This window comes from Paramormyrops kingsleyae, chromosome 15 (assembly GCF_048594095.1).
Source record: "Paramormyrops kingsleyae isolate MSU_618 chromosome 15, PKINGS_0.4, whole genome shotgun sequence".
Lineage (NCBI taxonomy): Eukaryota > Metazoa > Chordata > Actinopteri > Osteoglossiformes > Mormyridae > Paramormyrops > Paramormyrops kingsleyae.
The window spans coordinates 8,068,156-8,081,276 of record NC_132811.1 but is presented as its reverse complement, the minus strand read 5'-3'; the positions used below and the strand labels follow the sequence as shown (position 1 = coordinate 8,081,276).

The following is a 13,121-nucleotide window of genomic DNA, read 5'->3' as shown; positions in this document are numbered from 1 at the left end:
AAAATATAAAAAATCCACCTTATTATTAAAATATAGTAGAGAAAGGGAGACTGGCGAGGGATAAACAGAGCATGATGCACTTTGCGCTTCATTACAGACGACATCCTGGGGGAATCAAAACATGCAGAGGATGGGGAATATACACTGTATCTACTGGGGAGTGCATCTCTGTCTCTGGGCTGGTGCCTTAATGACCATACTTCAAAGGTATAACGAAGTCCTTTGGGCAGGCCTGAAGGCACCCGATCTCAGCTTTTCTTTCAGAAGGTCAGGACGATGCTCAGCCACTGGTAAGCACCGTAACAACCCAGCCTCGGGCATACAGCATCCTCGGGCAAAGTAGTGATTCATATGGGCCAGAGAGTAGTATAGGACAGTATAGGACAGTATAGGACAGTATATTAGTAATTATGAATGCTGATGAGTGGCTGGAGAACAGAGCAGGAAGTGAGAGGTTCTGACAAAAGGTCACACTTTTATGTGGAACCGGCTGTCAAGAGGACTGGTAAATTGGTTGCTTGGACATGCAACCTCTTAACCTTTCACTAGCATTGACATCTAGGAAATTAAAGGTTCCAGGTATATTTAAGTGTCAAAATAGTTCTTGTCTGGTCTCTTCTCTGCTAGTTGAACATACACCAACCTGCCTGCACGCATGGTAATCATAGTATCAAAATGTTGATTCCTACTCCCTGCCTGCCAGCAAAAACTATCGTACTTGTAAGCACTTTGGACCAATCTGTTCGCACCCATCAATCATTTCCTCCCTGAAATGTTTCTCACTGACCCCTCGTGCCCACATGATGATGAGGTTCATTCATTTAGCTGCATCCTTCTCTTTAGACTTCTTCACGACCTCATGGACCTTGCCACATTAGGCCTGTCTGTCAGCATCTGCCTCTCTAAGCCTTTGCAAGCTCACATCCATTATTTCACTATGTGTCCCCATAAACTATCCTTATTACAGTGTGTTTTATTCCCAGACATCTGTTGTGAACTCTCAATCATATGTAACAAAATCTGCTGGAGATAAGAGGGAATAAATGATAAGTAGCACAAAAAAAAGCTGCTTATTGTCAGCTTCTTATTTCCAGTGCTGTTTATGCCTCTTTACAGCCTGGTGTTCTCAGATTCTACAGTTAACAACCCTTCAAAGATTTTGCTTTCTGCATATTCTGCAGTTCATGAGCTGCTTCTGCAGCAGCACAACAATATTTACAGATTCTCATTTCATGTTGTCTGTCAGCACAATCCTACACTTGGAAGTCTCTTTAGTTTGATATATGATTGTAGTCTGATTTACATGTTATGCATGATCCAGTGAAGAGAAGGGAGTTCTGGAGGTTGGTCACACTACAACTCATTAAACTGATTTTAATTCCCACTGTCACTGTTCGAAATGTATCACTTTTTTCACTTGCTGCTGCATACTATTATCTTCATTTTTGACCAGATCAAAGAATGAAAAGTGAATTGGAATCACCCCAACCCCAAATTCAATAATGCAATTAGTATAGAGTACTATAGCAAGTTGTCACAACAGATCAATGGATAATGTAAAGTCTCTGGAGAAATACATAGACTATATAGCTAAATCTTCTCTTGTTACACTGAGATATCAAAAAACAGATACATAAAATTAATGCCAATGCATGTGTTTGAGCTGTATTGTTGATTGTAACAAGCTATACAAGAACTTCCACGCAGTGCAGATGCTACACAAGCCAATATATTGAGATGAGCAACCTAATAGGATGTTGTTTTCCCAGCCCAGAGTCAACTCCCAGAGCAAATATTATGGCACTGTGTCATGGCCTTTTCACTTAACTTCTGATGATGTTCCGTCCGCAGTGCTGCACTTTAGAGTACTCAGCCGACATGGGTCCACTCTAAACTGATAAGTCACAATAGATTTCCAGCAGTGGGTCCAGTGTAGTCATGCCGATCTGTTTTGCTGTTTTCCTCTTTCTGTTTTTCGGTGGTGATTATTGATTTCTTATCTCTTGCACCAGGGTGGCAGAGGTGAGATTTGTCAAATGCACATGACGCCAATATTTTAGCTGAAAAATAATTGCTTGTAAGATAAACATTAGCTGTTTCTTATCAGCTCTCAGCATTGTCAGATACAGTATTAAAATGTGCAAATAGTAACGAGTAACCAAAATAAAGTTTGCTTTGGAATCTGTTTGAACGGGACATATCTGCCGTTTCTCCCATGTGTTCCGATAGGAGTGACGTTGTTATTCTAACACTCTGAGAACTACTACAGCTCAGTATCCTCAGGTATCAAATCCGATATCTAATAGTCTGAACTCTATTACATGGTAAGGAGCAGCTGTGTAAACCCATACCTGTCTGCCAAATTACACACAGTCTTCACAGTCTCTAAGAATCCTTGAATAATCTCTTGCCGGCAGAGCTTGTGAAATCGATGCATGTTATCTCAACACCATGGACTGTGAGAAGTCATGGACTGACAGTTTTTTTTTTTTTTCTTCGTAAGGTGTGACCCCATAACCCTGTACACTGAGCCACTGCCCCAAATGCTTAATAAAAGAAAAATATATTCACTCTCCTAGTAGCCTTACTGCTGTGCTTTGGCACATTGGCGACTTGGTCAGGGTCTTTGCTCTCAGTATGGGGCATGAGAGCCTGAGTCCTGCCTGAGGCTGCTGCATCACTGTCAGAATCTGGCAGAGAAGGTACTTGCGGAGAACTACAGGCACTTCAGAGTCCTGTGTTGGGTTTCCTCGCGTGAGGTCTGACGTAACAGTCAGTGTGAAGGTACACGGCGATTTTGCACCAGGAACAGACAGCGTAGTGCGATGGTTCTCAGCTGCTTTTCCCCCCAGGACTCCCATTATTCCTCAGCCATTAAGTCACAACCTAAAGTTTTTTGCTCGTATTTATTTATTTACGTATTTGTTTCACCAAAAATGGGGTGATTGTTGGCAGTAAAACAAAAAATAAATAAGTACCAGGGCAACATTGCACATCATTCGCAACCACAAAAGTCCGACATTGCAAATTTATTTATTTTTTCACCACTATGTGGATCTGTGACCCATGAAAAAAAGTTCTGTGACCCATGTTTAAGTCGTGATCCACCAGTTTGGTGTGGTGAACCTAGTAGCTTCACAAAAAGTAAAACTTTATGGATTATATACTTCATATGTATTATACATCTATCTATCTATCTATCTATCTATCTATCTATCTATCTATCTATCTATCTATCTATCTATCTATCTATCTATCTATCTATCTATCTATCTATCTATCTATCTATCTATCTATCTATCTATCTATCTATCTATCTATCTATCTATCTATCTATCTATCATCTATCTATCTATCTATCTAATAATTTTTTTTCTGGGCACCAATTCCGCCTAGTACGACTTCTGGCCGCTACTCCCGCCGTGCAGCAGCGTAGCGTGCGTACTCCCAGCATCCTAGTTCTTTGTACTTGCGTATACCCTTAATATGATGTTGAATAACGACTTACGAACATTTCAAGTTACGAACGGCCGTTCGGAACATATCTCATTCGCAAGTAGAGGAGCATCTCTATATCCTTTCTTTACGTATTACCTTCTTTGATATGTTTGTCTATAAACCCTAGGAATGTGTTTCAGAATTGATTAACATAAATGCCTACATGTTTAATCCAATGTCTTGTATATCTTGTTTGGTCTAGAGATAATGACTTCTGTAAGCACTTCAAGTATCAGCTGTCACTGATGGTGAGACTGCTGTAAGATTAATGTTGTTATTAGTGTGCATCTCGCGATCTAACACTATTATCCACATATATATTTGCTGATGGACTCCTAGTTATTGTTCTGAAGATGAACCTTTATCCACTGTACATATCTGTAAATGAATGTCCAAAACTAGTACATGTGTTATAAAGCAGCGATAAATCAGACGTGTGATTACACATATCTGCTGTGCATTCGCCTTGAGAAAGGTTTCCTGTTTGTTTTGTGCATCCAGATGCCTGTGAGTATTTTATTTTTTTGGTCTATGTGCTATGAAAACCTTAGCGAGGGCTTTAATTTGGATTCATAAAATGCGTTTTACTGTCCTTCCTAATTTAGATTTTTAGTGGCTTTGACTTGTTTATTCCACATTATATTTTATCTGCTATTTTAATTACATCTGGAGACACATTTTACATCCTTGATTTATTGTACTTTACCTAACTTTTTATGTCTTGTTTAAGACTTACATAATAAAAAGAATTATGGGAATATTGTTAGAAAAATTATTACTACTATTCCATAACACAGGCAGCTGTTCAGCCCTTTTTATCATGTACTGTAGATCTGTGACATCTTATGACTCTGCTAAAACTCACACTGACTGTAATGACACGTATATGTGCAATTCAAAGCGGAACTTGCAATTAAAAATACAAGGCAACAAGCAAGTAGAACTTCTTTTTTTGTTAATTTCTACATAACTATGAATAAAATGTTCATTATATCGTAAGATTACCAGCACATATTAATTATGTATTTGTCATACTTGATCATGACAATTTCAACATTATACAAACTGAATGATGTCATTTGGGTCATTTTTAAATGTTAAAATCAGCATTTCATTTTTTTTGCTTATGAGGGCAATTAGGGGCTTAGTCACATGACATGGGATTTTTGGCAAGATTTATAGCAGAATCCCAAAGTCTTCTCTGCGGTGCTGCTCTCCCGGTTCTGCCAAAATAAATGATGAAGCCTTATAAATTGACACAGAAAGGAGGAAATGTGGTGTGAATCGAGATGAACTGGGGTGGTCACCTGATTCAGTCTGCCTGAGTGTGCGGCATCCCAGCACCACTGACCCAACACAGCTTAACAGCATCTTTTCAGTCAATATTTTAGCTCTGCATCGAAAAAGATGGGCATTTACATCACATACAGTCATACGAAAAACTATTAAGATATTCATAATCTGGATGCTATATAGGGGAAAAAAACGATCATTCATTCATCTGTTCATCTATGCATTTTCATACCTGTTTTTGCACAGCAAAAAACGTAAAATCTATCCAAGGAAGCACGGTATGACAAAGGGGTGCCAATCAGGAAACATACACAAACAAACAAATAAACAAACCCAACTAACGGGCGAACGAATGAATGGATGGATGGATGGATGAATGTATGATTCTGAACAAACAATTCTGTTTTGTATTTATAATCCGTCAGAGCAGGCTCTATTTGCAACCCATTTTGAGAATCCAGAAGTATGCATGCATTTCAGCACAATTTTACTGGCCTATGGTGTTTATTTGATAGCCTCTTGACCATGCAGAACACCATTATTGTTGAAATTCTGTAGTTGGCATTTTTCTGGATTGACCTATTAATTTCTTAGAGTAATGTATCTGTTTGTTACTGTTGGTACGCCAGCTGTGTCAAAAGTCTAGCTTAATGAGGCAACAGGGTATATAACAGTGGTCATTCGGGATAGCCTCAGTTAAGTTCTTTGCCTCTGATGACCACCAATTTGCTCTGTATATTATTCAGGCAGAATTGAATAAAATATGCCAGGATAATCATATATACAATAGGGTTTGCACAAAGTATGTGTCATTACTGTTGATATTGTTGCTGTTAAAATGTTAAAATTTTAATGATTAGGTTTTTCATGGGCTTCTTGGCCCAGGTAATGAATTTATTTCATGTTAAAACTGACTTCATGGTCATGTTTAAGTAAAATTGATTTTGGGTGTTTTCTTACTTGCCTTTTAACTTTTCCTCCCTAAGTGCCACAAGTAAGAGTGATGTTAGATGCTGTTTGAATTTTTTTTAAAAGTACATGTTCTGAAAAAGTTAAGGTCTTTAACATTAGGCTTGTAACAATATATGTCAAAGTAAAGTAAAAGGATGAAAGGAAACAATTTTAACTTTTGACTGTATGTTGAACATTGCACTCGGTCACAAAATTGTGCAATGGATGAAAGTTTACACTTCTTACTACTAGTCAACAGATTTCCTCTAAAGATATAGGAAATAACTAAATAACTAAACCTTTCTTAAACTGAATAAGCACTGTATGCATGATAACACAGATTTTGTATTATCACCACTTCATACCATGTATACTAGCTTTGGATACTTGCGTGTGTAACAAAAATATATGATGAATAAAGTTTTATATTTGAAACCACTGGGCATCAGATGAATTCATCGCGACAGACGCTGCTATTATATGCTGATAAGACAACCAAGACGTCATCAGCAGATATGAGCTGGGATGGTGGACTGAGACACATTCAAATACGCTTAATTTAATAATCACCCTCATAATGCTATATATGAAGTATGAGATGCATTTATTACATGGCATCACATAATGCTTTTAAAATAACAATATCATAATGTATTATTGGGTCATATACACACAGTTTTGTCCCCTCATCCAACTAGTATATCTTTTATCTATCAACATGCAGTTCTAATTACTGTACAGTACCTCTAAGGAATGTAATCTTTGACTGAGATGTTTTTTTTTTTTTATTATTACCATTTTAATCACTCTTTGATTCAGGTATGCTTGACATATAAAATGCGAATTGGGCCACAAAATCCCTTAAGAGGGAGATATGGTCTTTAACAGTGTTCAGGTATGTTTTATTACAACTGGGTAATAGAAGGCTTATCTCAGAAACTGTTAAGTACACTCTTTGCTTTAGTGGACAAGCTTGAGGTACAGGTTTAGTAGAGTCTCAACCTACACACAGATTCTTTAAATTGACTGGCTGTCATTGGTATATTCCCAGCCAGTTACTCATCTTCAGTTTGTTCAGATCATATTTCTTTCCCAACAATTCCCCCGGTCAATCTGTATATGCTCTTATACAGTATGTGGAATCAGCACCTTAACACTGAGAGTACTTACCAGTTCTATACAGATAGGAGCCAGATTTAAAGCCGCAGGCTAGACTTATGTGGATGTTTACGTGCCAGTGAGATGTATTGTAATGGGACAACAGGTTTAATTTTAGCAAATGTCAAATTAACTTGGGTCTTGGGCATTATTTTAAGTGTTGTAATTTGTGTTGTTTATACTATTGAGGTAAAAATTAATTTACAATCACTCTATACTTTAATAAGTACACCTGCTTGTTAACACGAACATCCTGCTCCTACAAAGAGTAAATCAACTCTTGCAGGAAAGGTCACGCGGTTCTGCTACGGTGTAACTAAGCGCTATAATGGCTTAGCGGTATGATGAGCAAAGTAATTTTCCATGCTGCATTGTTGGTGCCAGGTGTGGTGGTTCTAGCATCCCAGAAACAGCCACCATCCTGGGACTGTGACACATTACAGCAACTAGAATTTACATAGAATGGTGCAATAAACAAAAAAAAGTAAAAAAAAAAAATACTGTTAATGAGAAAGGTCAGAGGAGAATAACCCGACTCATTAAAACTAACAGGAAGGCCACAAGTGCAACGCAACATCTCAGTGCCTCCGTGGAGTGCAGAAAGGCTTCACTGAGCACAAAACAATTCTGGAGGCAGAGGTGGGTCCTATCTGGTACTACAGTACCATGATTTTGTTGAACTGCTATCTCAGTGCATGGTGTTTTTGCACAGGCCAGAAGGTTAAGCTTTCCTGCTAAGTCTTTTGCAGAAGCCTCTGGCCACGGCAGTATTGATAGGGATGTTCATAGCTGTGCTGTCACTGGATGGATCAGGGTTACTATTGATCTTTCTACTAATTAAGTGCAAATGTGCACTTCTTAATTAATGGGCCACATTTTCTTTAAAACTAGAGTTTAAAAGAGTTTTCTATTTGACCCAATCGCGCTGGTTAATTCATATTTAATTAATTGTGTTTTTAAGTGTTTTGTAGATGAAATAAGTAACCTTTAAAACATCTAGTATATGAATGAGGCAATGTTATGAGTATTTACTGTATGAAATTAGGAAATGGTTATTTCCCTGTGAGTTTATATATTTGTGTAGAACTGATGTATTATGGTCGCGTAATCCTCATGTGCCATTTCCTGATAATACCAATACAGAGTCACAACTTTCCTCTTCTGACTTGAGAAAATCCAGTTTTCCTTTGCCGAAAATCACCCTTTAAATAATCAGATGCATTGTGTTGTGTGTAAAGGTATAAATGAGGCATGCACTGCGCATATGGCTTGGGGAGTGGAAATTAAAATGAGTTTTATTTATAAGGCATGAAGAAAATGAATTATCCCTATTGATCTCCTAAGATATGAAATCGACCTCCTGTGGGGTAGCTAATAAATTAGTGAAGGGGGGGCGGAAGTAAACCTAGTATGCTAACTTCTGTATCCTTCCTTTCGTGATGAAGATGGACTTAATAAACCACCAAATTGCATTCTTCACAGCTGCTCTCCATCGTAATGTGCATTCTGTAAGTATCGTGTTTATGCACAAAGGAAATCAAGAAGAATGTGCCGGCAATTTGTCTCGAATAAATAGTTTCTTGTTCGCCCTTTCATAAGAGCTTCCTGTACTCATATTATTTGGTACCTTTTTCCATTGTGTTTTAATGTTGTTTTATTTATTTATAATGTTGAATTTGTATATACCCTGTTCTTAAGGTTGTAGCATAATGTTTTCTGCTGTGTAGTTCAGCTGTCTTGTGATTGAACAAATGATGCAAAAAAAAGTAATTTCAGTATTTAAAACATAGATGTAGAATAAAAACATAGACTGTTGTTTTTTATAACTTGTAACGAGGGGGTAAAATCACACGGTCCCTTATGTATAAATAAAAAAAAGGATTAATATGGTCTTTGCTTTGTTTTATTGTTGCAAGAGTAGCTGACGGGTTTTTAAATTCATTACAAAATTTCTATCCCTTGTTAAAACAGGAAGTCCTTGGTTTATTGACTTAAAAATCTTTGGAGGATTTGTTTTGTCCATTCAATATCCAAAATGTAAAAGATCATCCAGTAAAGCGAAAACTGAATACTGGCTTGTTGATTGTAATTGACATTGTGTCTGTTACTGTAGCAGAGCACTGGCAAATGAAAAGAATAGTCTACGAATAATGCTGCTAGAGCAGGTATCGGTTCAGAGTTCTTGGTTTTAATGAAGAAGAATCAATAGAGCGTTTCAGCTATTTAAATCCCCAAAGGTACATGGGAACTAATACTTCAAACTTAAAATTTGTGAGCGCATTAGTAAGAATTCTGCAGCCTCAGTCTGCTCTTGGAAGAGTTTGATATGTACAGAAAATATGAGCTGCATCACTTCACCCAGATCTATGGCGGATTATGATGCCAGAGCAACTGTGTTGTTAGCTTCCGTGTCCAGGCATGAAGAGTCTTCATTTCAAGTCGGAATCGTGGACACGCCTACAGATACAGAACGCATTATGCTGTTAGGTTTTAACTATACATTTTTTTAATCTTCTCAATGTAAAATGTGTACAAATACAATTCACTACATGTACACACCATGTAGAATACTGTTCTACATCATATTTTTTGGGATTTGTTTATATTATAATGAATTATAATGACAACATTGAGTACAATTCAAATTATGACTGATCAAAAAATTATACACATGCATAATAATATAACTGGGCTATAAATATGACAGGTTTTTAGATGTTTATAGAGTTAGTGTGTGTGTGTGTGTGTGTGTGTGTGTGTGTGTGTGTGTGATCGCGATATTGTTTGATTTTGAGGGCAACATTTTGCTTGACTGCTTCTTGTGATATGGAAATTCCCAGTGCATCTAATTCCATTCTTCTGTTTCTTTTTTCTTTTCTTCCTCCACGGAAGCTGGAAGTTACAGGGAACTGCGAAAAAATCTGACCTCATTGTTTGTCCAGCCAATCGCAGCTTCTTTGGCCAGAGAGCTGCTGTCTGGTTTGCCCTTTGAACGTGGAAGCCCCTGCACTCGGCTCTCCATGTCAGCCACATCAGGTAGGTCTTTAGTGGGATATACTTCTGTCCATTTATACTCCTGTATCATTACACTGCTCCATTCAGTAGATGCGCCTGCAGTTTTTCCTGCAGTCCCAGAAAGAATACTACCACTCTCAGGGGTGATTTGCATTCAGGTCACTGGTGACAGCCTTGAATGCACTGAATTGTAGGTAGGCAAGAATTAACTGCATAGTAATACTGAAATTACACCCAGTGGTTTTGCACAGTCTGAAGGTGAAACTAAACTTTCAAGATGGAGAAGATAAGGTGGTGAATGCTGGGTGACCTTTGGCTCTACATAAATCATCTAAATATGATATATTCATGCATAATGTAAGAGGAAAGGCAGCCATGTTATTAGGCAACAATAGACAGACTAGTTTCAAATTAAGGTTTAGACATTTCACAAGCAAATTATTATCTTGATTTATGTTTACAATGGCAAATGTGCTGCAAAATGAATAGTTATGGTATAGAATTTCCTTTTTAGTTACACTGCCCCTCATGTTTGACCACTTACAGGTATCAATGATTGGACTTTATTGTGCATGTTAATCATGTGACTCTCCTAATAAAATAATAAAAATAAAATAATTTCCCCGATGATTAATTTAGCTAATTAAGATATGTAATTAGAAATTTCTCCTGAATTTTAATTAATTCAAAAAATGATTTACTTTTTAGTCTGTGTAATTAATGATTTTCCTCTTAACCTGCACCCATTTTAGAAAAATACAGCCTCTTCTGAGGTTAAGTGTGTGTGTGTATGTATGTAATTTATAATGTACTGAAAGAGAAAAACAGAATACCCTTTGTATAGTCATAGTAGTGTAACATGGAGTACCGTAACCCATGCAGAATACATCTGTGCTATAAAATAAGATCTTCCCGAAATAAAATGCTTAAAACAACATGCACACGCATGATCTGGCTTACATCCTGACAGTCACAAGATGCTAACCACACACAAACAGATTTCTGCAAACTTACACATCTAACCAAACTCGAAATGTAAACAAACTTGCACTCACTGCTGTGCTTTTATGCTTTTCTCTTGCCATTATAAGCATTCTGCAGATGCCTGCCACCATGCAGAAAGATTATTTTGAAAGCTTTGACCCTTGGCAACAATCGATACTGTATGTAGCGCTTGGTCGTCTTTTCCCACGCAACGTCCGGTTTACCCAGGTTGGTCAACTGCAAAGCGAAACATTTAAAAAGTGCCTTACCTGCTTAATTGCATTCCTAGCTTTGTATCTTAATTTTAAAAAGTCATTCCCCACGCCCCGAGTGACCAGCTATGGTCGTGACGGCAGTGACCAGCAGCATGAAGATGTCATGTAACATTGCTTTAAAACAAGGAGGGCTGTGATATGTCATTGAACTTGTCATTTTACTGCCTATTTGTTTATTCCTGTTTCGGGGGGCTGCATGTAATTAGGTGACTGAGAGGTCCTTCAAAACAGAGGGTCAGCAGTCCCCTTGTTACGAGGTGATTGGTTGATACCTCCTGCCATTCATAATGTCTTCTTGTCCTTGTTTAGTATACTGATGCTTAAAACCTCTACAGTACATGACTGATGCAGCTTAGTGATATTTTTCGTGATGCTATTTCCAGAAAAAGTATATCTTGGTTAAAGCAGTTTTAAACTACTCTATTGTCTACTGATCCTTAGAAGTTAACTTTCTCTTGGTATGTCGTGATGCTGCTCTCTTTAGCTTTGGAGAAGTCATACCAGTTCCCATCAATCTGATGCCAACCCCCTTTGTGGAACTTCAGAAAAGAGGAATTTTATAGTCTTCATAATTTCATTATCATTATTAAAATATTAGTATGTGTAATGTAAAATTAAATGGTTTCTGGAACTGATTTTGAGTATCCTGAAATGCTGAATGAAAATTGCAGTTTGGTCACACATAGGCTTATCTTTCAAACGACTTTAGTATCAAGATCACTGTCGTCTGAACAGAAATTTTTTTGCATTCTGATTCATGTTGGTTCTAAGAACGGCCAGGTGTGGAAGGAAAAAGTCAGGTCAGTGCAAGCAAAGTCAATAGAGAAATACGTCTGTCTCTCCCGCTCACCGGAAACTCCATAAGAGATTGGGATTGGACACGCATGAGCCTGATTAACACTGAAGGGGGGGGGGGGGGGGTGGTTCGTTTCAATACCAGCCTCAAAGAGGGAAAGAGTTTCCTGGTCTTTGAAGCTACAGCAATGATTTTTTTTTTTAACACCTCAGGCTACCTTTCTGAGTTCGTAGTACAAGACAGTCCTTTGGGGTTGCTTGCATGCGAATAAGTCATTTGTGTTTTGTGACTCCTTGGGTAAGAAGTCAATGAAATTGAATAAGCATGATATAAGAACTATCTTTTAAATTTTAAAGTGTGTATACACTGAAAACACTGATATCCGGTTAATACGTATAAATAGATCTACAAGCAGATAGACTGGCAGATGTTGTTTTTGGGAATTTTTTTGAATTTGAAAGAAACTGATGGAGTATCTGTGCCTCTCAACACAGTGCCAGACATATGCCGTAGGTTGCTAAGACACTATGCTTTTTGAAGAATATTTAAGGCAGTAGTTCTTGGACATTTCAATGTTGCATAACAAACACAATAGCTAAATATGACAGATCCACATGACATAGGGCTGGGAGGATGCAGCTATGCCACCTGCAGGTCAGAGTAGGTAATGCATCTCAAGCTAAGCAGGTTTGGGCCTGGCCAGTACTTGGATAGGAGACCAAATAGGAAAGCTGGGTTGCTGCTGAGAGAGGTGTTGGTGTGGCCAACAGGTTAGCCCATCCTGTGGTCTGTTGGGATCCCAGTGCAATGATGGGGATACAGTGCTGTAAATATGGTTCTATCCTTTTGATGAAACGTAAAACCGAGGTCCCGACTCCATGATGTCTTTAAAGATCCCTGGGCATCTTTCAAAAGTGTAGGGGTGGTACCCCAATGCCCTGGTTAAATTGCCCACTATGGCCCATTCAAATCTGGTCACCTAATCTTTCCCTATATCTTCCTGGTGAGTTCTCTCCTGTGCCTTCACCACCTTAGGTGGCCTAATGGTTAGGGAAGCATAATTGAAAGATTGCTGGTTTGAATCCCTGACTGGCAAAGCACCACTGAGGTACCCTGAACAAGGTGATGCCCCCTGCTATGTCATGATGTGA

General features: G+C 38.1%; 1 protein-coding gene across 2 annotated transcripts in view; it reads left to right on the top strand.

Moving 5' to 3' along the window:
- The window catches only part of LOC111860531 (inactive N-acetylated-alpha-linked acidic dipeptidase-like protein 2), a 208,336-nt gene that overhangs the window by 126,919 nt on the left and 68,296 nt on the right, over positions 1 to 13,121 (top strand). For both annotated transcript variants that reach the window (XM_023844313.2, XM_023844312.2), the window contains one exon: positions 9,793 to 9,936. In XM_023844313.2, coding sequence (XP_023700081.1) covers positions 9,793 to 9,936 — 144 coding nt within the window. The remainder of the gene's footprint in view (positions 1 to 9,792; positions 9,937 to 13,121) is intronic.